The sequence below is a fragment of the Glycine max genome, chromosome 17 (assembly GCF_000004515.6).
Source record: "Glycine max cultivar Williams 82 chromosome 17, Glycine_max_v4.0, whole genome shotgun sequence".
Taxonomy (NCBI): domain Eukaryota; kingdom Viridiplantae; phylum Streptophyta; class Magnoliopsida; order Fabales; family Fabaceae; genus Glycine; species Glycine max.
The window spans coordinates 3,051,149-3,075,279 of NC_038253.2; the positions used below are offsets into that span (position 1 = coordinate 3,051,149).

General features: G+C 35.2%; 1 protein-coding gene and 1 pseudogene across 4 annotated transcripts; both read left to right on the plus strand.

Moving 5' to 3' along the window:
* Positions 1–3,163: 3,163 nt before the first annotated feature.
* LOC100776654 (ABC transporter B family member 21-like) lies at positions 3,164–11,063 on the plus strand (annotated as a pseudogene).
* A 3,552-nt stretch (positions 11,064–14,615) lies between these two features.
* Positions 14,616–21,365, plus strand: LOC100777713 (ABC transporter B family member 21). Of its 4 annotated transcripts, XM_014769459.3 has the most exons (13): positions 14,626–14,874; positions 15,143–15,648; positions 16,016–16,070; positions 16,173–16,348; positions 16,610–16,831; positions 16,923–17,161; positions 17,284–17,809; positions 17,917–18,190; positions 18,325–19,214; positions 19,635–19,901; positions 20,106–20,369; positions 20,490–20,783; positions 20,870–21,365. In XM_014769459.3, exons 2-13 carry the CDS (start codon positions 15,301–15,303, stop codon positions 21,224–21,226), a joined length of 3,912 nt encoding a protein of 1,303 aa, XP_014624945.1. In that variant the 5' UTR covers positions 14,626–14,874; positions 15,143–15,300; the 3' UTR covers positions 21,227–21,365. The 4 variants fall into 4 exon arrangements, with proteins under 4 accessions (XP_040867249.1, XP_040867247.1, XP_014624945.1 ...); XM_041011313.1 differs by lacking the exon at positions 20,870–21,365 and having other exon boundaries at positions 14,617–14,874; positions 20,506–20,674; XM_041011315.1 differs by lacking the exons at positions 20,490–20,783; positions 20,870–21,365 and having other exon boundaries at positions 14,616–14,874; positions 20,131–20,274.
* Positions 21,366–24,131: the final 2,766 nt, after the last annotated feature.

A 24,131-nucleotide genomic window follows, 5' to 3' on the forward strand; every position in this document is an offset into this window, starting at 1 on the left:
GGCCAGCAAGGGAATTAAGTGATATTTGGGCTGAGTATGAAGGTGGGCTTTCGGGTGGATCGGTGGGTTGGGTAGGTATCGGGTCATTAGTTAATGTGATGGGCGGGTCAAAATTAGGTATATGAGAAAGGGGCGGGTCGTCCTCATCTGATATGAGGAGAAAAAACCTAGAGGAGCAGCGGTGCCCTCGATGGAATTTCTCCTCACAGTTGAAACAGAGGCCACGTTCCCTTCGAGAGGCAATCTCCTCCGGGGACAACCGTTTCCAGGTTTGGGGCGGTGGTCGCGGGGGCGGGGGTGGTAATAGAGGGGGTAAGGCCGAAGGGGGCGGCGGAGAGGGTGTCTTGAGGATAGGGGAAAGAGGTGGGAAGGATACTGGGGAATTAGGGTTGATTTGAGGGAAGGAAGGAAACCCTGAAGGTGGGCACTGGAATGGGGGCAAAGGGGAAGGGCGAGGACGAGGCTGTGAACGTATGTCGGAGAACTTCTCCTCCTGCAAGCGCGCGAGGCCCGCGGCTTGAACCAAGGTGGCCGGCTGGTGGGCTTGAACCTCCCGCCGTATCTCCGGGATGAGGCCGGAGATAAAGCAACTGAGGAGGAAGGTGGAAGGTGGAAGGCAACCCTGTCGTGCGGTTGGCGAGGTCCTCAAAATCCGAAAGGTACTGCGTCACTGTCCCAGTTTGGGTAAGCTTACTCAGAGCTCCTGAAGGGTCCTCGAATTGGGAAGAAGCAAAGCGGGTGCGCAGGGCATGTAAGAAGGCAGGCCATGACGGAAATTGCTCAGAGGTGTTCATCCACTGAAACCAGGCGAGCGCGCGACCTTCCATATAAAAGGAAGCAATGGTGAGTTTGTCTGAATCTGGGGTACCATGGTACTCAAAAAATTGAGTTATTTTGTAAATCCAGCCAAGTGGGTCTGACCCATCAAACCGTGGCACATCTAATTTCAACCTGTGGATGGGTGTAGGTACAGGTGGTGGTAATGGTGGTGGAGTAGGTGGGGTGGTGGAGAACACCGGGGAGATTCGTTGAATGAGTTCATCAATCTTGAGAGTCATGGCGTTAACGGACTCTCCAAGATATAGCTGCTGTTTAGTGAGGCGACTGAGGACATCTTCCAACTTGTCCGGCGAGAGTGACGTGGATTCAGGGTCAACCATAGTGAAGAGCAACGAGAGCACCAAATTGGTACGTGACTCGTGCTCAAGTGCTGGCTTCGAGGGCCAGGGGCCTCCCAGAAAAGAAGAAAAGGACAGAGAAAGAATCACGAGAATGAGGAAGAAGGAGCGTAATTGTTCTTAATCATTTGCTAGTTATTTACATATATTTATAATGCCAATTGCTACATGTAATTATCAGATTTGCAGGAATATCTGCATAACGGAATTTGATTCTCGATGCTTCCTAACAAAAGACATTGTGATCTAGCAAATCCTGTGCTGCCAGCTCAGCTCCTCGTCATTTGTAATTCCTTCCTCAAGCATAATCTCTGAGATACGCGGGCCTGGTAATCCTCCTTTTTGGTTTTGCTGTTTGTACCCCTGTGTTCATGTTGCTTTCTCTATTTCTTCTTCTGGTGTTGCTCTGTTACTATCAATCTCATAAATTTTCTAATGTTGTAATTGATTTGATGGTGAAGGAGACGTTGTTGTGTTCCTTCCCCTGGCTCCTGAATGGAAAGAAATGGTATTTTTTTATTTTTTATTTATCATCGGAAGCAAAGTGACCAGCTGTGTTGAATTTAAGTGGTTTATAATTTTTTAATTAATAAAGATAATAACAGTTTTTAATCACTATTATTTTAAATTAATTATTTTAAAGTTAATAATATATTAATGTTTTTAATATAAAATTGGAAAAGAAGACTAAGTTGAAACATTTTGAAAAGATAAAGAATGAAAATAAGATATTTTAAATTTAATGTATTAAAATGAAAGCAAGATCTTAATTTATTTATAAATTTTATTGTCTATCAACTAAAAAAGATAATTAATATTATATTAAAAGGTTAAAATAATAATTATTTTCTGCCAAATTTTTTCTACAATAATTATAATGAATTGAGGAAGTAATGTGTATGTTTCTGGACAATTACACTTTCCAAATAACATAAATAAAACCTAATATAACGGAAGAATTAAGAGAATATTCTCTATCTCAATTGACCAAATTAATTAAAAAATAAACCAATTTTTAATATGTTTGAATTAGAGGGAAAAAAATATTTTAGTTGAGAAAATAGAACAAAGTGGAAAAAGTTAGAAACACATTTGATATTTTCTTTATTTTTGTAATTTTAATTTTAATTTAGGAAAGAAAGAGATAGAATGAAAAAGAATATATGCGAAAAGAAAAAAAAATGATAAAATTAACTGAAAACTGAAAAATTATATGTGTTTGGTAAAATTAATTATTAAAGTATTTTAAAAGTATAAAATGATAAAAAAATCATGATTTATTTAAAAGGAGAGTAATAAAAAAACAAATAAATATATTGAGGTTGAAATTAGAAGAAAATATAAAAAGTTAAAAACTAGAAAGAAGCATTATAAAAAAAATTAATTCAAGTAGTGTTTTAAAAAAAATACTATGAAATATTAAAAAAAATTATTTACCAAATAGTCAAACTAATTTTTCAACTTATTAAAAAAGAAGTTAAAATGACTTTGGAATCAGTGAAAGTATTCGACTGTGATTCACAACAAAAGAAAATTGATGAAAAATAATAATCTTGACAGTGATTCACAACAAAAGAAAATGATGAAAAAACTTTATGGTCAGAGGTATTCGACTGATGATGAATCATTTACTTTTTTTTAATAAAATAATAATCTTAATTTCAACACTATACAAATCAAAGCAACTAATGCGGCTAGACCAGCTAAAACATAATTTAATTAACTTGCGGGTTAAGAAATTTACTGATTCAATTTTTCCAATTTATTTACTAAAATATTTAACTCATGTTGTACACTGTACAGCATCAACCATCCAAGCTGGAACTTGTTACATTAGTTGGAACCAAAAAATTCCGCTTTCCAACTATATATTTCCGCTTCTGCTGCATGCTATGACTAGTTTCCCTTCTTTCTGTCAAGGTAGAAATTGTTTCAGCTTTTTGGTTCTAAAAGGTTCACTTCTTTTGGTTTTTATTCTTCTAAAGCATAGTTTTCCTCTTACACAGCTTCTCTCCAGCGCTTGATGTAGTTTTTTTTGTTGTTAACTTGTCATTTTCCGCCGCTTCTGCTAAAGTAAAATTTTTCAAAGTTGACTCTTGATTTTCTCTGCTGAAGTATGTCTTGTGTTTGACTGAGTCTGAATACAGAAACCCATTAAAAAAAAGCCATCATCTTCTTCACAAACTCAGTTCACACACAACAATCCAAGAAGAAGAAAAAAATGAAATTTCACTATGAGGTTACGCTTTGGAGAGCACAATCTTGTGTGTTACTAACTTGAACCTGTAATGCATTTTCTGCAGGTTTTTTCCGTTTACAGTGATTACTAATTAGTATAAGGGTGTGTAAAGTCTTCAATGAAGAAAATGGCAGAGGATATTGACTTGAATGGAGATCCTAACAGCAAGAAAGACTCAAAGAACAGTGAGGCCAAAGATGAATCTGCAAAAACAGTGCCCTTATAGAAGCTTTTCTCATTTGATGATCCTTTGGATCATTTTTTGATGTTTATGGGGTCTGTTGGTGCTATTGGGAATGGAATCTCCATGGCCTTAATGACTTTGGAAATATCATCAATTCATTTGGAGGAACCAAAATCTCCAACGAAGTTGTTGATGAAGTTTCTAAGGTAATTCCTCACTAATCCCTTTTACTAATACTAATTCATATTGGTGAAATGTCCAAGGTGTAATTGCTGAAGCTTGAGAAGTGTAGCATCTGTTTACTATCGGTATATTATATTAGTAACTTAACACTTTACTATAAATAACTGTGTTCAGGTGTCTCTGAAATTTGTATACTTGGCCGTGGGTACCTTTTTTGCGTCACTTTTGCCCAAGTACATCACATTATCTGTTAGTTCTTACAGTGTAAGTAGCTAACTAATTAGTTTGGCTTCTTGTGACCCCAAAAGAAACCTTGTTTGCTATGTATCAGGGCTGACATGCTGGATGATCACGGGGGAGAGACAAGCTGCAAGAATTAGAGGCTTATACCTTCAAAATATTTTGAGGCAAGATGCCAGCTTCTTTGATAAAGAAACTAGAACTGGAGAGGTTGTTGGAAAGATTTCAGGTTACACTGTTCTTATTCAAGATGCCATGGGTGAGAACGTATTAACGAAACACCACATGAGTCTTAAGTCATTATTATCTTGTTTAAGCTAAATTTTGTTTCTTCATTGTTTTCCCCCCTTTCATTTCAGGTGGCACAGTTCATACAGTTGATGACAACTTTCGTCGGAGGTTTTGTAATAGCATTCATCAGGGGATGGCTTCTAACTCTTGTCATGCTATCTAGTATTCCACCTCTTGTTTTGTGTGGTTGTATGTTAGGCCTGATTATTACGAAAACATCATCCAGGGGACAAGAAGCTTATTCTATAGCAGCAACTGTAGTAGAGCAGGCAATTGGTTCTATCAGAACTGTATGCACCCTGACAAAAAAAAGTACTAACTTTTTTCTTTTTGATATTGCTGAAGAATATATAAATGACTTCCATTTATCCAATTCAGGTTGCATCATTCACCTGGGAGAAGCAAGCTATAGATAAATATAATCAGTCCTTAATCAAACCTTACAAGGCTGGAGTGCAAGAAGCACTAGCTACTGGTTTGGGGTTTGGTTCTCTCTATTTTGTTTTTAACTGCAGTTATAGTTGGGCTACATGGTTTGGTGCAAAAAATGGTAATAGAGGAAGGATACACAGGAGGAGAGGTTGTGACAGTAATTATGGCTGTATTGACTGGCTCCTTGTAAGTTGTGTGTGTTCCTCTTTCTTAGTGTGAGCCTATAATTTTTAAAATTGAATCCCTCCCCCTATCTGAAAACTGAGAAGATATGAAAGGAGTATCATCCTACCTAACTAGATTTCCAATCTCAGGTCTCTTGGGCAGGCATCTCCAAGCTTGAGTGCTTTTGCTGCTGGACAAGCTGCAGCCTTTAAGATGTTTGAAACAATTAAAAGGAAGCCAGAGATTGATGCTTATGACATTACTGGTCGGCAGCTTGATGACATTCGTGAAGATATAGAGCTTAGGGAGGTTTGCTTTAGTTATCCTACTAGACTTGATGAACTGATATTCAATGGATTTTCTCTTTCAATACCAAGTGGCACTACTACAGCTTTGGTAGGAGAAAGTGGGAGTGGGAAATCCACAGTTGTTAGTTTGGTAGAGAGATTTTATGATCCACAGGCAGGTGAAGTTCTCATTGATAGTATCAACCTGAAAGAATTTCAACTGAAATGGATTGGACAAAAAATAGGCCTAGTAGTCAGGAACCAGTTCTCTTTACTTGCAGTATTAAAGAGAATATTGCCTATGGAAAGGACGGTGCAACTGTTGAAGAAATCAGAGCTGCAGCTGAAATAGCTAATGCTGCCAAATTTATAGATAAACTTCCTCAGGTCTACCCTCAAATCTCCATTTAAGTGTCAAAAATGCAATGTGAATTACTGCTTAACTGTTTGAAATGTTCTCTACATTTGTCTGGATTTTCTTTATCTGCAATAGTATATAAGACTTGAGTAAAAGTATTCTCACTTCTATTATTATACTGAATGGTCCTTTTACCTCAGTAATTTTGTATAATAATGAACGTAGGGACTAGACACAATGGTTGGTGAGCATGGAGCTCAGCTCTCTGGGGGTCAAAAGCAAAGAGTTGCTATAGCAAGAGCAATTTTGAAAGACCCAAGAATCCTACTTCTGGATGAAGCTACAAGTGCCCTTGATGCTGAATCTGAGAAAATAGTACAGGAGGCATTAAACAGAATAATGATAAACCGAACAACTGTCATTGTAGCATACCGCTTAAGTACTATAAGGAATGCTGATAGCATTGCTGTTATTCATCAAGGAAAAATAGTTGAAAGAGGTAAACATAACATACAGTAATAGAAATCTAATTTCTCCATGGTCCAATTCTCAAATTTTTATATGCCTTATTGTGTCATTATATTTTTCCATGATCAGGTTCACATGCTGAGCTTACCAAGGATGCTAATGGAGCTTATAGTCTGCTCATTAAACTGCAAGAAGTTAAAGGGTCAGAACAAAATGTTGCAAATGACACAGAAAGGCTAGAAAGTACTGTGCATTCTGGAATACATTCAAGTCAAAGATCTTTCTTACGATCTATAAGTCAAAGATCATCAGAAGTTGGAAGCAGTGGTCACAACTCATTCTCAGCATCACATGCGGTTGGCTTCTTGGAACCTGCAAATGGAGTACCTCAAACATCTCCAACAGTTTCTTCACCACCGGAAGTGCCACTCTATCGCCTGGCACATTTAAACAAACCTTACACTCCAGTCTTACCAGCAGGGAGTATAGCTGCAATAATAAATGGAGTGTTATTACCCATTGTTGCTATCTTCATGTCCAAAATGATAAGTATTTTCTATGAGCCAGTTGATGAACTTCGTAAAGATTCAAAACATTGGGCTTTACTATTTGTTGCACTTGGTGTGGTATCATTTGTGATGTCTCCATGTAGATTCTACCTTTTCAGCATTGCTGGTGGTAAGTTAATCAAAAGGATCTGGAAAATGTGTTTTAAGAAAGTAGTTCACATGGAAGTTAGTTGGTTCAACGAAGCTGAACATTCAAGGGGAGCAACTGGAGCAAGGCTCTCTTCTGATGCAGCTTCTGTACGAGCTTTGGTTGGGGATGCACTTGGTTTGCTGGTTCAAAATATTGCTACAGCAGTAGCTAGCTTGGTAATTGCTTTTGATGCAAGCTAGCAGCTTGCTCTGGCACCTATATTAGCACTAAATGGATACGTGCAATTCAAGTTCTTGAAAGGAATCAGCGCAGATGCAAAGGTTTGTTCTTTACTTCCACTAAGCAATCAACTAATATTGTGGATGAATACGGAAATATCTGTTTTCAACTTCAGGGGAAATGGAGTTATTTAGATCTATCTCTTTGTATATTTCATTGTTCAATTTTGGCACCCCATCAATAAGAGATAAAAAATGAACATAGATCAACAGTGTGACAAGCATGTGCTCTGAATATGTTTTTGACTTAGCTATATGTTAAAAGTATTAATATTCTATTTACCTGACAGAAACTGTATGAGGAAACAAGTAAAGTGGCAAATGATGCAGTAGGGAGTTTAAGAACAGTTGCTTCTTTCTGTGCTGAAAAGAAGGTGATGGAATTGTACGAGGAAAAATGTGAAGGACCGATTAGGACAGGCTTAAGGTGAGGAATAACAAGTGGAAATAGTTATGGGGTATCATTCTTTATGCTGTATGAAGTTTATACATGCAATTTTTATGCTGGAGCTCGACTTGTAGAGGATGGAAAAGCAACAGTGTCAGATGTTTTCCATGTAAGTTACTCTCCTACCTTGTCACCAAGTCAAAATTTCCATTACTTTTCTTCTTGTCGTCACAGTTATTGTAAAGCTATTATTCATCGAGATAGGGTGGTCCCGTGCATGAGACTTCACTACTTTTCTTGTATTAATGATATTGATTCCTGATTTGCAGGTCTTTTTTGCTCACCTTGGCAGCTTTGGGAATCTCTCAATCTGGATCTTTGGTCCCTGATTCAACTAATTCAAAAAGTGCTGCTGCTTCTGTATTTGCTATTCTTGACCGAAAGTCACAAATTGACCCAAGTGATGACTCTGGATTGCAATGAGATCATGATGAGATAACAGAATTTGTGTGCAACTATTATTGGATCAAGGCATCTCCTGCTACTTCTGCTATTCTGCATATGCTGTCATTCTGGGTTTAACTACTTTCTGTTAATTCTGTTATAATTCTGTTTTTACTGTGTTTAGTTATTTTCCTCCTGTTTCTCCTCATATATGTATATAGCTGATAACTAGATGATATACAGCTTTGTAATTTTTCCTGCAAGTTAATCTGATTCTGAGTTTCCTCAGCATTCTCTGTTTCTTTCTTCCTTCTTGCATTTCCATTGCAAAACTTCAATATGGTATCAGATGAACAACAACCTCTACGATCCTCTTCCTCAATGGGCCTGTGATCTTCTCCTTTGTCTCTTCTCCTAATCACTCTCCCATCAGCTTTTCCGTTTGGATTCATGGCAGCACCAGTTAAAGATTTCAGTTAAGATCCCTTTCACCCACTGTTTCTACATCATTCGGATGGCCCAGGACTCATCCTTACCTCCCAACCTCTTGACCACAAGAACTACACCACATGGAGCCTCGCAATGATGGTAGCTTTTTCGGTGAAGAACAAGGTGGCCTTCATCGATGGATCCCTCCCGATGCCAACCATAGCTGATCCTACATATGCTGCATGGACTCGTGGTAACAATCTTGTCATTTCCTGGCTTTACAATTCTGTTTCTAAAGACATCATTAGCAGCATCTTGTTTGCAAACACGACTAAGGAAATTTGGGAAGATTCGAAAACACGGTTTTCCCGAAAGAATGGCCCAAGAATTTTACAATTGAGAAAGCAGCTAATGTCATTACAAGAAGGAAATGATGATGTTAGTACCTACTATACCAAATTAAAATCAGTTTGGGAAGAACTCTCAGGCTATAAACCAACCTTCTAATGCAAATGTGGCGGGTTACAAACTCTACAAGATTACACCGAATCTGAATATGTCATGTCCTTTTTAATGGGCCTAAACGACAGTTTTGCTCAGGTCTGGGGTCAGATTCTCCTCTCTGATCCTCTTCCCCCCATTGGTAATGTCTTTTCTCTTGTTATTCAAGAAGAAGCACAAAGAGAAATTGCTGTAAACCACATACCTTCTCTAAACTCTAATACTATGGCCTTTGCTGTCAACTCTACAACCAAGAACCCTACTAATGGTAAGAGTAGGAATGCCAAGAAAGAGAGACCTCAATGTGCTCATTGCAACCTACTGGGTCATACAAAAGACAAGTGTTACAAACTTGTTGGCTATCCTCCAAATTACTTCAAGAACAAGCCTCAGCAAACTGTAAATCAGGTAACTGATCCTGATGAGTCCCCGAGTCAAGGTGCCACAAATACTTTGTCTGCTGCTCAATGTCAATAGTTGATTAACCTCTTTACAAAACAATTAAACACAGAGAACAATGTTGATACTCTTGCCACAAATGTTTCAGGTATATGCATGAACACTAGTCTTGGTATCTCTCATTCTCAGCCTGTGCGACTTCATTGTGACAGTCAAGTAGCGCTTCATATTGTCAAGAACCCAGTTTTTCATGAGCCCACCAAGCACATCGAAGTGGATTGCCACTTCATTCGCGACAAGTATCTCACTGGTAATATTGCACCTACTTATGTTCCTACACATGCACAATTAGCTGACATTTTTACTAAGGCTCTTGATCCCACTTAGTTCACCTCTTTGCTGTGCAAGTTGGGGATATGTATTTACATACTCCAACTTGAGGGGGGTAATGAGATCTTGATGAGATAACAGAATCTGTGTGCAATTATTATCCCGTATTATTAGCCTGTGATCATGTAAATCAATTTGTTTAGTCTAGACGTAATCTTAGGAGTTTTATTTGGAGAATTAATCTGTATAGTTCAATCTTAGGAGATTTGGTTGTAACTCTCTTGTATATATTTATGCCTTAGCATAACTTGAAATACAAAACAAAATTATTCTGTCATAGAATCCTTTAGATTGACATTGGAAGAAGTCAATGGAGAGATTGAATTTAACCATGTCAGTTTCAAGTATCCTACTAGCTCTGATGTTCAAATACTCAGAGATCTTTGCTTGATGATTCATAATGGCAAGGTAACTTTCTAATTTGCACATCTTGTCTTCTTCACTACTTTAAACTTTTCTTCCTAAACAAATAGATTAACTATACTGATAAAGTAAACAGACAGTTGCACTGGTTGGAGAAACTGAAAGTGGAAAATCAACGGTGATCTTGTTATTACGAAGATTTTATGATCCAGACTCGGGTCACATTACTCTGGATGGAACAATCCAAAGGATGCAAGTTAAATGGCTGAGACAACAGATGGGCCTGGTGAGCCAAGAGCCTGTGCTGTTTAATGACACCATCAGAGCCAATATTGCATATGGAAAGGGCGGTGATGCAACAGAGGCAGAAATTATAGCTGCAGCAGAACTGAGTGTCTTATTCACTGAATCTCTCTTAATAAAGACTAGAGCAACTGGTGTATCCTCAAAATTCTGAATTAGTACATGTTATTTAGACACCATATGATTCTATGAACACAGGTCTTATTTCTTGAGAGCATTATGTTATATATGCAAGGTTATGACACAATAGTAGGGGAGAGAGGGATTCAACTATTGGGAGGGCAGAAGCAGCGGGTGGCAATTGCACGAGCTATAGTGAAGAATCCAAAAATATTACTACTAGATGAGGCCACAAGTGCACTTGATGCTGAGTTTGAAAAGGTGGTACAGGATTCACTAGACTGTGTTATGGTGGACCGAACCACAATAGTAGTGGCTCATAGGTTATCAACTATAAAGGGTGCAGATCTAATTGCGGTAGTTAAAAATGGGGTCATAGCAGAGAAGGGAATGCATGAAGCATTACTCAACAAAGGAGGTGACTATGCTTCCTTAGTAGCGTTGCACACAACTGCTTCTACATCTTAGTCCTCTTACAGCTTATTGTTGATTTTATCGGAGTAAAATTTGATGCTGGGGATTTTTATCCCTCTGAATGATTACGCAAGTTTAAATGCCACTCTCTATCTGCACTCTGCAGCTTTGTTCACGTATACTATGTAATATTTTTGTTGAAAGAAATAGTGTCATAAAAGATATTTTCTTTGTTTAATCTCTTCTCGGTTCTATATATCATTCTCATTTACATCAAAATCTTGTACAAGAATATGTTACTAATTTACCATGCAGAACCCATACACCTGTGAGTGAGCTTGTGTAGGAACCTGAATGGTGTAAAAGTGATGCAGATGTCAAACTTTTATTTTTTTATATTTTAAATTTTGAGCAATTTCCCCTGTGGAGAACTGATTCCTCAATGGGTCTGAGATGCTACATTTTCCATAAATGTAGTTCTTTAACACTGAAACACCCCAACAAGATCTTAATCCTTAGCTGTGACTGGTAAACACCAGATAGATGAAGACAAAGAGACAATGATGCTAAAGTGGTTGGAGTTGAAGATAATGGCCAAGCATGTTATCACAACTAAGTGAGATGCGGCAGAATAACTGTTGAAAAAAGGCTCCAGGAGTGTTATCATACCTTAATAACTCAGTAATTGGACACCTGGCTGATCAGGCAAAACTGGAATCTCTCAAATATGAACAGAACCTGAAAAAAAGGGAGAGTTAATAAATTATGTTTTGCTGTAAGTTTGGCCTTTAAAAAAATCTTTCTGGTGTATTAAAAGAAGAAAACTAAACGTAATACTTTTCAATTCCATTGTCTGTACCTGATAAAGGCCAGATTGAAAAACATGGACAAAAAAATTGTGAAAAGAAAAAATTCTGTAATTATATGAAACAAATTGGACAGGAGATGCTATTGCTTTTGATTTAATTTATATTAATGTATAAGGTTAAGAGTTGTTAGAAAGAAAGCTAAAAAGGCACTCAATTAATGAACAAGAATATGTAAAATTTACTCATGTGACTAAATGATAAAAGTTTAAGAAGTTCACGTTGTAGTTCAGAGAGTTGGTATCTCAACTTTTATATATTATAGTAATAGTAATAGATTGTGTGAGAATCTCATGGAAATCAAAATCAAATTTGATTACTCGTATAATTGGTCTTAATTTTGGGGTGTTTATGGGCCGGATCAGGTTTGATTAAAGTTGTTACTCAACTCGATTAAAATTTTACGGATTAGGTTGAGTTGGATTGTAAAAAAAAAAAATCATTGTTAGACCCGCACTAATTCGATCATAAACATGTAAGGTCAGGGTTAATTAAATTTAAATATTTAAAATTTATTTTTTATTTTCTAAAAATTAATTTTTTTTTTGCTTAAAATTAAGTTTTGTAAATATATAATGACTAAATACAGTAAAAATAAATCAAATTATGGTAATATTTGACTAATAAAATTAATGATTTCAATGCTAATATGATATTTTTAATTTAGATAGAAATAAAGCATTATATTAATTAATGAGAAAACATAAATAAAATCAAGACAAAGATAAAAACAATTTAAAAAAGAAAAAAAATCATGAGTGATTTAATTTAATAAATTATATGAGTTAAAAATTAATATCATTTGTATTTAAAAAATAATTTATGTTCAATAATAAATTCTCTCTCTATATATATAATTTGATCTTAATTTAACTGGATTTGATGAAAACACTTAAATATCCAACCCACTATGATGGGACGGGTTGGATGATGGTAAACCTATACATGTGAAGACTCCTACCTCAATTAAGACCACATTTCAGTTACAATGATTTATTCATTTTCTAATTAATTAATCTTACCATGAAATCATTTTATTCTTGCATGAATATTGAATAACTAGACGCTACAGTAGCCTTTTATTTTATATGTATATTTCAATCAATTATTTGTAGGATAATGCCAAAACAATTATGAGCGTCAAAGCATTTACTACATCAATCTTTGTTGTAAATTAGCTTCTGGAGAAACAAATCTGTATCCAAATTCCTGGGCTAATGCATAAAGATAGCCCACAGGAGACAATCTACAACTTCTTCTCCCGTCATCGCTTGCGCAGCACATGCATAATGGACCATCATAATGTTGACCATATTATAAAACTCTTAGTTGTATTATTGTATATTTTTATTGCACGGTTCTTGTGTTTTATTCTTTATGAGCTTACTAATTTTTGCCCTTTAAAGATGCTAGACGTAGCCGTCGAGTCCTACCCTTAAAATAGTACAATGTTAACCAAACAAATATTTATATACATTATTCCAGAACAAAGATTGTACGTTATAAATATGTATTTATATATATGCATGTAGCATTGTATGATCAGGAAAATAGGTCATTTTATTATTTGATAATGATTTTTAGAAAAAGACATCATGGAGATAATTCTAATTAGTAAACATCACACGATACCTGCGGTCCCAGAGTATCATGAGTCAAATACGTAGCATATATAAAGAGAGAGAGAGTAGTAAAGGACGAAAATAAAAACAAAAGGAGGAGGTGGAACTTAGAGATTAAAATTTTGAGTTGTTTAACAAATAATGCGTTTGTCCATTCGTTGGAACGTTATTCAATTATATATAAACCTTAGCATGATTAAAGAATAAGAAATGGGCATCGAGGCAATATATAGAGGTTAAACTGCATTTGTCTAGAGATGCTGCTTAGGTATGCATGCATAATGTATATAGGTTTCATAGTAATATATACTATTAGATATAGAAAAAGAAGGAAAGCATTGGTCACGAAAAAAATATATACCAATTTGAGCTGTCAACATAATTTTCGTGCGCAAACGAATATTTTAGCAAAGAGGTCAACAAAGGCTTCATATTACATTCCAAGTTCAAATTTTGCATGAAATATATAATCATGCAGAGATTATTTACAGTTGATGAGAGAGATAAATAAAGCCATCATAATGGAATAGAGTTTTGACTTATTGATGAATAATGATAAATTTATTTTTTATGCCGACTCATATATTGTAGTGATACATGTCTTCCATCAAATTAATAATATATCGTAATAGTGATTAGTTATAAATGTCTTGAAGAAAAGTACGCACTTCCGGTGGACCACAAATATAAAGTCAACGAATTTTTTGGTTAATAATCCTAAATTCAAATTTAATAAAATATTCATTGGTTTTTTTGGTACATAAATATTAATTAGTTTAGACTCAAATTTTTTTTAAAAAAAGATTAATACTTAAATAGCCGATTTCTTACTTGGCCATGGATATAGCTTCCGTAACTTTCGCCTCTCACTTAAGTGTCTGGCTAGCTAGGAGAGTACTTTGGTCATTCTTAACTTTCAAATTCAACATTATACTACTCTTATGACCATATTGAATTGCTTGAAAAAAGAATTCTACCATGCTATTTCTGCTTCACTAATACAACACTTATAACCAATAAAGTGGCCAATATCAGGGGAAGATTTCTTGGATAATCTAGAATAATGCTATATTTGATATTTAATGTAAATTTTATTTTTTTATTTACAAATATTAATAGTTAATTTTTATTAATCAGAGGAATCAAACTCATAACCCTTCTTTTTTTTTTACAATTTTATTATATAATATATTTAAGTCAAATGATAAAAACTATATCCTTAAGGTCAAGGAATCAAAATCTGAAAATAATCAAAATATTAACTTGAAAGCAACATTTTTTTAAGTTTTTAATATATTATACTTCTAAGAATACATAAAGTTTAAGGAATGGTAGCTAGAAATGACTTTAGAACATTGCTCATATATTTTAAATTTAATTCTGGGATGATTATAAACTCCACGTGTAATGTTCATATCAAAGAGCTCTTGTTCCATTATGCATTTAAACCGTACATAAACTATTATCTTGGGTAATGAGCATCTAATTCTGTTTTGCTCTTTTGCTTAATCTCGTAATTTAAAGAGGAGCCTAGTTAACTTGCAATAGTAGTCTACTGCCAACTGGTTTTCGTCAATCCTATAGTTTTCCTTCATTATCCTATTGCTTTATGGTGCTACTTTGCATCATTCTGAGAACGTTGGAAGCATTTCTACCTCAAGTTTGCAAAAAGGTGGTTCGTTTCTGGCTTGTACTTCTTTAAGAAAATAACAATGATCACAAAAGCATTACTTTGATATATCTTTGGATGTTGAATGTGCTTTGATCACTCATGTTGGTTTTTGCAAGTATACCTTGCACCTTATAATTAGTTCTTTCTGTCCAATTCTGGTTTCCCTGCTAACTTTTCTTTTCTTTACTTTTTTTCTCACCCTTCAATTTTCATTCGTTTCTATTGTTTGGATGAGTCAACTAATTTCCAATATACGTGGCTTTTGCAGTTTTTGACATCTAAAGAATTATAACGCACTTCAGTGGTGACTTTTGATGGAAAAACTAAAAGCGAGTTGATGACTCAAACCAGTGATCCTTCTTCAGCAGCTCTTTTTACTTTTTAGTGTTTATAAGTTGTGAACCAAGACAGGTTTTCCTTGAGGAAATGGTGGCTGAGGCCGGCTTGGAAGCAGATATGACTTCAACCAAGACGACAGGATCAACGAGTGATCATCCACCAGCTCAAGGTCCTGAAAATACCCAAGAAATTGAATACATGCAGCAGGATTGCAAGAAGAACAAAATGAAGGGTGAAAGCAATAAAACAGTACCCTTTTACAAACTTTTCTCATTTGCAGACTCTTGGGATTGTCTTCTGATGGTAGTTGGGGCAATAAGTGCAGTTGGTAATGGAATCTCTATGCCTTTAATGACAATACTTATTGGAGATGCGATTGATGCTTTTGGAGGAAATGTTGATAATAAACAAGCAGTAGTTCATCAAGTTTCCAAGGTAATGCCTAGCTCCCTTTCATTAATAATCAATGTCGGAACAATATATATCAACAAGAAGGAAAATGTGAAAATAGTGAGATGGAATGATTTGGAAACATGAACACTTGCATGGGTGCGTGAAAATGAGATGTACAGTACTCCACTTTAAATTGTCTCACATTTTTTCATGCCACCGAATAATTGCTAAGTAATTTTTATTTAGAATTTGTCTTATCTAATTTCAACAACTTATTAGTGTCAGTGATTCTATTGTACAATAGCCTGTGGTATCTAATTCCACAAGAATTAAGTGTGAGATGAACAATTTGGATTCGAAATTCTCTTATTTTCATGTCATAACCCATCAAGCTTTGTTTCATGCTCAGGCATCACTGAAGTTTGCATCCATCGGCGCAGGTGCCTTTTTTGCAGCATTCTTGCGTAAGCATACCAACTCCAATTATTATGCTTACTGTATAACTAGAAATACAATTTTTCTTAATATAAAAATAACAAGATTTACACATACGTGCAATCTTCCAGAGGTGGCTTGCTGGGTGATCACCGGGGAGAGACAAGCTGCAAGAATAAGAGGCTTATACCTCAAAGCAATTTTGAGGCAAGATATCAGCTTCTTTGACAAGGACACCAACAGTGGAGAGGTTGTTGGAAGGATGTCAGGTGACACGGTTCTTATTCAAGAGGCCATGGGAGAGAAGGTATTAATGGACCACTATTCAAGTCCTAAATCGTTAGCATCTCATCAAGAGTATATATTTTTACCTTATCATCCAATCACAAATATGATAAGCTTGTTGAATTTTACAATAGCTACTTAAAAGTCATACATATCATGATTTCTGATTGGTTGACAGTATAATTTTTTTTAACAGTGCATAGAAATTAAACTCTTTCATCAAACTATGATAAAACAAACTTTGAAGTTAAATTTTTCTTTCTTCTTTTGGGTGATATCTCAGGTAGGAAAATTCATACAATATGTGGCATGTTTTTTTGGAGGTACAGTCATAGCATTCATCAAGGGTTGGCTTCTAAGCCTTGCTCTTCTATCTTCTCTTCCACTTCTTGTCCTCTCTGGTTCCGTAATGAGCTTTGCTTTTGCCAAGATGGCATCCCGAGGACAAACAGCTTATTCTGAAGCAGCTACTGTAGTGGAGCGGACAATTGGTTCAATTCGAACTGTATGCCAACCTTCAGAATGTACTTTCCATGTTTTTATTTTTCATGTTGCAAGAGAGTAGCATATAAAAGATCCACATTGCTCTAATGCAGGTTGCATCATTTACTGGTGAGAAGCAAGCTATAGCTCAATACAATCAATACTTAATTAAAGCTTACAGAGTTGGAGTGCAAGAGGGTGTGGCTGGAGGGTTTGGCTTTGGTTTAGTTCGTCTATTTATTTACTGTACCTATGCTTTGGCAGTGTGGTTTGGAGGGAAGATGGTACTAGAGAAAGGTTATACAGGAGGACAAGTCATTAGTATATTTTTTGCAGTTTTGACTGGTTCCATGTAAGTTAGCTTCTACTTTCCCATATACATTGTGGATGAATGAAACAATCCATATCTTACAACCTCTACCAAGCTTGGCAGGAAAATTTGATGAAATTTTCTGGGCTAATTTCTTTTTGTAGGTCTCTTGGGCAGGCATCTCCAAGCTTAACTGCATTCGCTGCAGGACAAGCTGCTGCCTTTAAAATGTTTGAAACGATTAAGAGGCAGCCAGATATTGATGCTTATGACACTGGTGGTCGACTGCTAGATGATATTTCTGGTGATATAGAGCTTAAGGAGGTCTGCTTTAGTTATCCTTCCAGACCTGATGAGCAAATATTCAATGGATTTTCAATTTCAATACCAAGTGGCACTACTGCAGCTTTGGTAGGGCAAAGTGGAAGTGGGAAATCAACAGTTATTAGTTTAATTGAGAGATTTTATGATCCACAAGCTGGTGAAGTTCTCATTGACGGTATCAATCTCAGAGAATTTCAACTGAAATGGATCAGACAGAAAATAGGACTTGTCAGCCAGGAACCAGTTCTCTTTGCTTGCAGCATTAAAGAGAATATTGCCTATGGTAAAGATGGGGCAACAGATGAAGAAATCAGAGCGGCAGCTGAACTCGCTAATGCTGCTAAGTTCATAGATAAATTTCCCCATGTGAGCTCGCAATTCATCTTTCATATTTGAAAATTTTCTGTGTCTATGTGTGTGTATTCAGTAAGAGACCTTTTTATGTCATTAGTTTTGTAAAATTGTGAGTTTAGGGACTTGACACGATGGTTGGCGAGCATGGAATTCAGCTCTCTGGAGGTCAAAAACAAAGAATATCTATAGCAAGAGCAATTCTGAAGGATCCAAGAATTCTGCTCCTTGACGAAGCTACAAGTGCTCTTGATGCAGAATCAGAGAGAGTGGTGCAAGAGACCCTAGACAGAATTATGATAAACCGAACAACTGTCATTGTAGCCCACCGCCTAAGCACAATAAGGAATGCAGATGTCATTGCAGTTATTCATCATGGAAAAGTAATAGAGAAAGGTATAATACTGTGTTGCCACAAAAATGAAACTCAGTATAACAATCCGTTTTCAAGTGATTCTCTCCTCAAAACCACATTTTCATTTTTCCTTGACATTTATATTGCTGCATTCTTATTTCTTTCAATTGATTAGGCACACATGCTGAACTCACTAAAGATCCTGATGGAGCTTTTAGTCAGCTCATTAGATTGCAAAAAATTAAAAGGGAATCAGATCAATATGATGCAAATGAGTCAGGAAAGCCAGAAAACTTTGTAGATTCTGAACGACAATTGAGCCAACGGCTTTCTTTCCCTCAATCTTTTAGTCTGGAATCATCTGGAAGAGGAATCGACAGCCAACGCTCATTCAAAATATCAAATGCCATGCCAACCTCACCAGATCTCTTTGAAACATCTGAAGGAGGGCCTGAAGTTCTTCCTTCAGCAGCATCAAATAAACCTCAAGAAGTTTCACTTCTCCGCATTGCTTATCTTAACAAGCCTGAAATCCCAGTGTTACTCTTGGGGACTGTAGCAGCAGCAGCAACTGGGGCAATACTACCCACCGTGGGGCTTCTTCTCTCGCACATGATAAATACTTTTTTTGAGCCTGCAGATGAACTCCGTAAAGACTCAAAGTTTTGGGCATTAATATTTGTTGTACTTAGTGTGGCTGCCTTCATATTTATTCCATTAAGGTCCTACCTTTTTGCTGTAGCTGGTTCTAAGTTGATAAAAAGGATCCGGCTTATGTGTTTTGAGAAAATAATTCAGATGGAAATAGGTTGGTTTGATAAAGCTGAGAATTCAAGTGGAGCACTTGGAGCAAGGCTCTCAACTGATGCGGCTTCTATTCGAACTTTGGTTGGGGATGCTCTTGGTTTGCTGGTTCAAGATATTTCTACTGCAATTACAGCCTTGGTAATTGCCTTTGACGCAAACTGGCAGCTTTCTCTCATCGTTCTTGTTTTGGTACCTCTAGTATTACTAAATGGAAATTTGCAAATGAAGTCCATGCAAGGATTTAGCACCAATGCAAAGGTTTGTTCCTTAATGATATCAAACTATAAGCTGCTAGCGTGAAACCTTATGAAAATATCTAAATTCTAGACACAGTGCCGTTTGGGATGGGAAACTTTGGATGTAAATGTTGTCTGAGTGGAAGCCATCAGACTAACCATTGTGCAAAGCCATTTGATTTCATTTGTATTTTTGCATTTGGCTTGATCCAAAGATAAATCCAATGGAAGGGATAAGTTTTTGTTTGTTAAGTAGAATGTTTGTGTATGCTGCATTACTCTTTCTGCATATACTCAAACAAGATAAACTGTGTTTCAATTGTGGTCTCAAATCTCCGTGTACATCTTCGATTATATTTAATTAGTACATCTTTGTTTCTGTAGTTAATTAATGCTAATATCATTTGACCAATGTGATTATTATGCTCTATATGTTCCGCAGAAACTATATGAGGAAGCAAGTCAAGTAGCGAGTGATGCAGTAGGGAATATCAGAACAGTTGCCGCTTTCGGTGCTGAAGAGAAGGTGATGGAATTATACCAGAAAAAATGTGTAGGACCAATTCAGACAGGTATAAGGCAAGGTTTAGTCAGCGGAACAGGTTTCGGCTTATCACTCTTCTTTCTGTTCTCTGTTTATGCATGCAGTTTTTATGCTGGGGCCAGACTTGTTGAGAGTGGCAAAACATCAATCTCTGATGTTTTCCGTGTAAGTTATTGTCCTATCTTTGTCTCGATCCCACATATGAAGGTTTTTACTTATCTGAATTGTTGATGACAATGTGTTTGCTAATATCTCCGATAAATTAAAAAATTGTTATTCTTTCTCTTTAAAATAAAACAATATAGATAATTTGAGAGCTGAGCCCATCACACTATTCTAGCATTGAACAATTCATTTATTAATTTTCAGGTATTTTTTGCTCTCTCTATGGCAGCTATAGCAATGTCACAATCTGGCTTCATGACCCCTGCTGCAAGTAAAGCAAAAAGTTCTGCTGCTTCTGTATTTGCTATTCTTGATCAGAAATCAAGAATAGACCCCAGTGATGAGTCTGGAATGACACTGGAAGAAGTGAATGGAGAGATCAGGTTCCACCATGTCACTTTCAAGTATCCAACAAGGCCTAACGTTCTTATATTCAAAGATCTTTCCTTGAACATTCATGCAGGAGAGGTAACTAATCAAATAATCTATTGGTTTGATGCATAAATCTCATCATAGGAACAAGTGATTCTTTCAGACAACCTTTCTTAAGGCAGAATCTAAGAGTTTGATTACACTGATGGAAATCAGACAATTGCTCTAGTAGGTGAAAGTGGAAGTGGAAAGTCATCAGTGATCTCATTGTTACAAAGATTTTATGACCCAGATTCGGGGCAGATTACACTGGATGGAACAGAAATCCAAAAGCTACGAATTAAATGGTTTAGGCAGCAGATGGGCCTGGTAAGCCAGGAGCCTGTGTTGTTCAATGACACCATCCGAGCCAATATTGCGTATGGAAAAGGTGATGACGCAACAGAAACTGAAATTATAGCAGCAGCTGAACTGGCCAATGCCCACAAGTTCATTAGCAGTTTGCAGCAGGTAAACCTACACACTATTCGAAAAAAACTTATCTCATAAAATTTTGAATATTTAGCTATCTAAACACCTAATGTATAAGCATTCAGGGTTATGACACATTAGTGGGAGAGAGAGGGATTCAACTATCTGGAGGGCAGAAGCAGCGTGTGGCAATTGCAAGAGCCATAGTGAAGAGTCCAAAAATATTACTGCTAGATGAAGCCACAAGTGCACTTGATGCTGAGTCTGAAAGAGTGGTTCAGGATGCACTTGATCGAGTGAGGATGGATAGAACCACAATTGTGGTGGCTCACAGGTTATCCACCATAAAGGATGCAGATTCAATTGCAGTTGTTGAAAATGGAGTCATTGCAGAGAAAGGAAAGCATGAAACTTTGCTTAACAAAGGTGGTACATATGCTTCCTTAGTAGCACTGCACATTAGTGCTTCTTCATCATCATAGACCCTTTTAGCTCGTTGCTCAAATTATCCGATGGTTTCTTGATCTCTTCTTTAAGGCAATATTCCTATGTAATGAAACTTTATATACACTTGATTTCCCATTTTTCATGAATTTCATGGTTATACATCTTTTCATCACATGGTGTAGTTCCAAAGGTACAGATAACAACCACGAGCATCTAAACCAAATGATATGTTAAGCAGTGTGCTGAAATGAAATTACAAATTACATTACACAGCATAACAATTTTGAAAAAAAGTAATGATATTAAAGAGAGGAAAATCTAACATCATTTTGGAAAAAGTAATGATATTAAAATGAAACAAATTAAATATCAGTTTGGAAAAAGTTCGTCTACAGAATACAGTAATTCTATATAGTGCACAAATAAAAAATGTATTTATTTTATTTTAAGATAAAGGGAGGCTAAGGTGAAGCTTAAATATATTTTTGACTATACTCAATTTTTGTATTTTTTTAATAAATTTTTATTTTGTGTTGAGTCTTTAATGAAATAATAATTTTATTTTTTGTTCTTGATATTTATTTTTAGTCCTTGATAAATTAATAAATTTTATGTTTGTATCATGATAAATTAATAGATTTTATTTTAATAATGATTAATTACAAATGAAAAATTTATCAGGTAGTGGTGAAAGAGAATGAAAAGAGTGGTTGTCCCCAATAGAGGAAAGAGATTTGGATGGAGGAAAAGAAAGTGATGTTCAGGTAATAAAATAAAATAAAAAGGTAAATAATCACTTTTGTTCTTCAATGTGTAATTTGTTAACAAATATAAAGATGAAAATATAAAATTTAGTTCCTGAAAATGTAAAAATGTAAAAAGTGCGATAGATATATTCAGCTAACTTTCGTCCATCACCATTAATAAAATATAGCTTACGTGGTATGGAAGGACAAATTTGTCACTAAAATGATTGTCAACGTAGATTGTCAATACACATATTTGTCCTAATATTTTTTTTTTTACTTTTCGTTTCCTACTTCGCTGACAAATATATCCGGACGTTAATAATAAATTATGACTAATTATTATTATTATTATTATTATTATTATTATTATTATTATTATATGTTTGTAATCTACTAATCATATTCGTTTAGTATTTATATAATATATTTTTTAAATTCTTTTAATATATATATATATATATATATTATTTTGATTTTCTTGTCAAACTTTAATCTTTGCTGTTAAAATTTTTTTTATCTTATATCTTATAATTTTATTAAATTTCTACTAAATTTTTCATTTTTAATCTTTAAAATTATTTCATATCCCAATTTCAACTTAAGTACCCTTGTATTTAGATTGAAAATAATATGTCAAAGAGTTTTGAATATAAAAAACACAATTGACTGTAGGACCAAATTTATTTGTTTTAAAAAAAGAATTTAATCAACTTTTTTTTTTAAAAAAAAAATAAGTCTCACAAAATTTAAACTAGATAAAGCTAAAGTGAAATTATAAGTCTTTTTCTTATTATACATAATATGAATGAAATAAAAATAGTTACTAACAAATAAAGAATCCAAATAAATTTAAATAAAAAATATAATAATGTTCAAACTAATATAAAGGTTAACTTTAACACAAAAAAATAACTAATACAAAGGTTTGTTCTTTGCCTTTAAGACATAGAGTGATTTAGGGATTGCAGCCACTTTGGCATTTCATTTGACATGTTGTGGTAGAGTGATTCAGGGATTGCAGTGACTTTACATTTCATTATGACAAATATGCCCTTATATTGACGATCCACGTTGACAATTATTTTAGTGATAAATTTCTCTCCATGTGTCACGTAAGCTATTTTATTAACAGTAACAAACAAAAATTAACGGTCTGATATATTTGTCATACTTTTTACATTTTTTAAAAACTAAATCTTATATTTTCATCTTGCAGGGACACACGTTGAGGGAGAAAAGTGAGTATTTACCCAAATAAAAATTGAATAAATCATTTTTACGTACAGTTCCAATTTTATCATGTGGAGTTGCATTTTTTTCTTTAATATTTTTTTAACTAGTACGATTATAAGCAATTCTAAAGTAGGTTATTTTTCGTATGATATTACTTACTTTTTATTTTTTTTACAAAAATTTATTATATTAAATAACATTTTATTTTATTTTATATATATAATCTATTTTCCTATGCACAAATTCAATCTTGGGTGCAGCTTATTTGATTTTGCACATATATAGTCGAATATGGCTGCAGCTTATTTGATTATTGGGTTCCATATTCGAATATGGCTGCAACTTAATTATTAAATTTTGATTAAAAGATGGTGCTCTTCTCGTGCGTGTGTATGAGGAGCCAAGGTTAATTTCGGAACAGCCAACACTATGTATTCTTTCCTCGCATTTCATCTCAGTTTTGAAAAGAAATTTGCAAGTATAGCTGACCAATTTTGTACTGATTTTACTTTCATCTCAATTGAACAAGCCAAATGCTTTCTTTCTTTTCTTTTCATCCGTGTTTACACTTTCAGCGCTTTTCTTTCGTTGGAAACGAACACATCCTTATAGCCAGATCAGTCAATTTGTTAGTTGGGACATACATCATCATCATCATTATGAAATCAGTGTCCGATCGATCGTGAAGTAACTAGCTAGCTAGGCACAATGCACTTTACTGAAAACACAGTAGTGTCCCGTGTACTGACACCTACTGCTCCATGCTTCTGCTAAAGACTACACGCTGCTGTGTTCACACTATTCAAATTTTTAATATATCTGACTTGCATGCAGATTGTGAAATGTGAATGCCGTGAACTAGAACCAAGTTTGTGGAGGTCAAGGATATGGCATCCACGTGGACAATTTTATTCGGTTGGATAAACGGTGAAAAGGATTTCATAGTGAATTTAAAAGA

Coding starts and splice junctions, on each gene's coding strand:
- LOC100777713 (XM_014769459.3), top strand. CDS start 15,301: ATGGTGGCTGAGGCCGGCTTGGAAGCAGATATGACTTCAACCAAGACG. Junction 15,649..16,015: donor TAGTTCATCAAGTTTCCAAG/GTAATGCCTAGC, acceptor TTTCATGCTCAG/GCATCACTGAAGTTTGCATC. Junction 16,349..16,609: donor AAGAGGCCATGGGAGAGAAG/GTATTAATGGAC, acceptor GTGATATCTCAG/GTAGGAAAATTCATACAATA.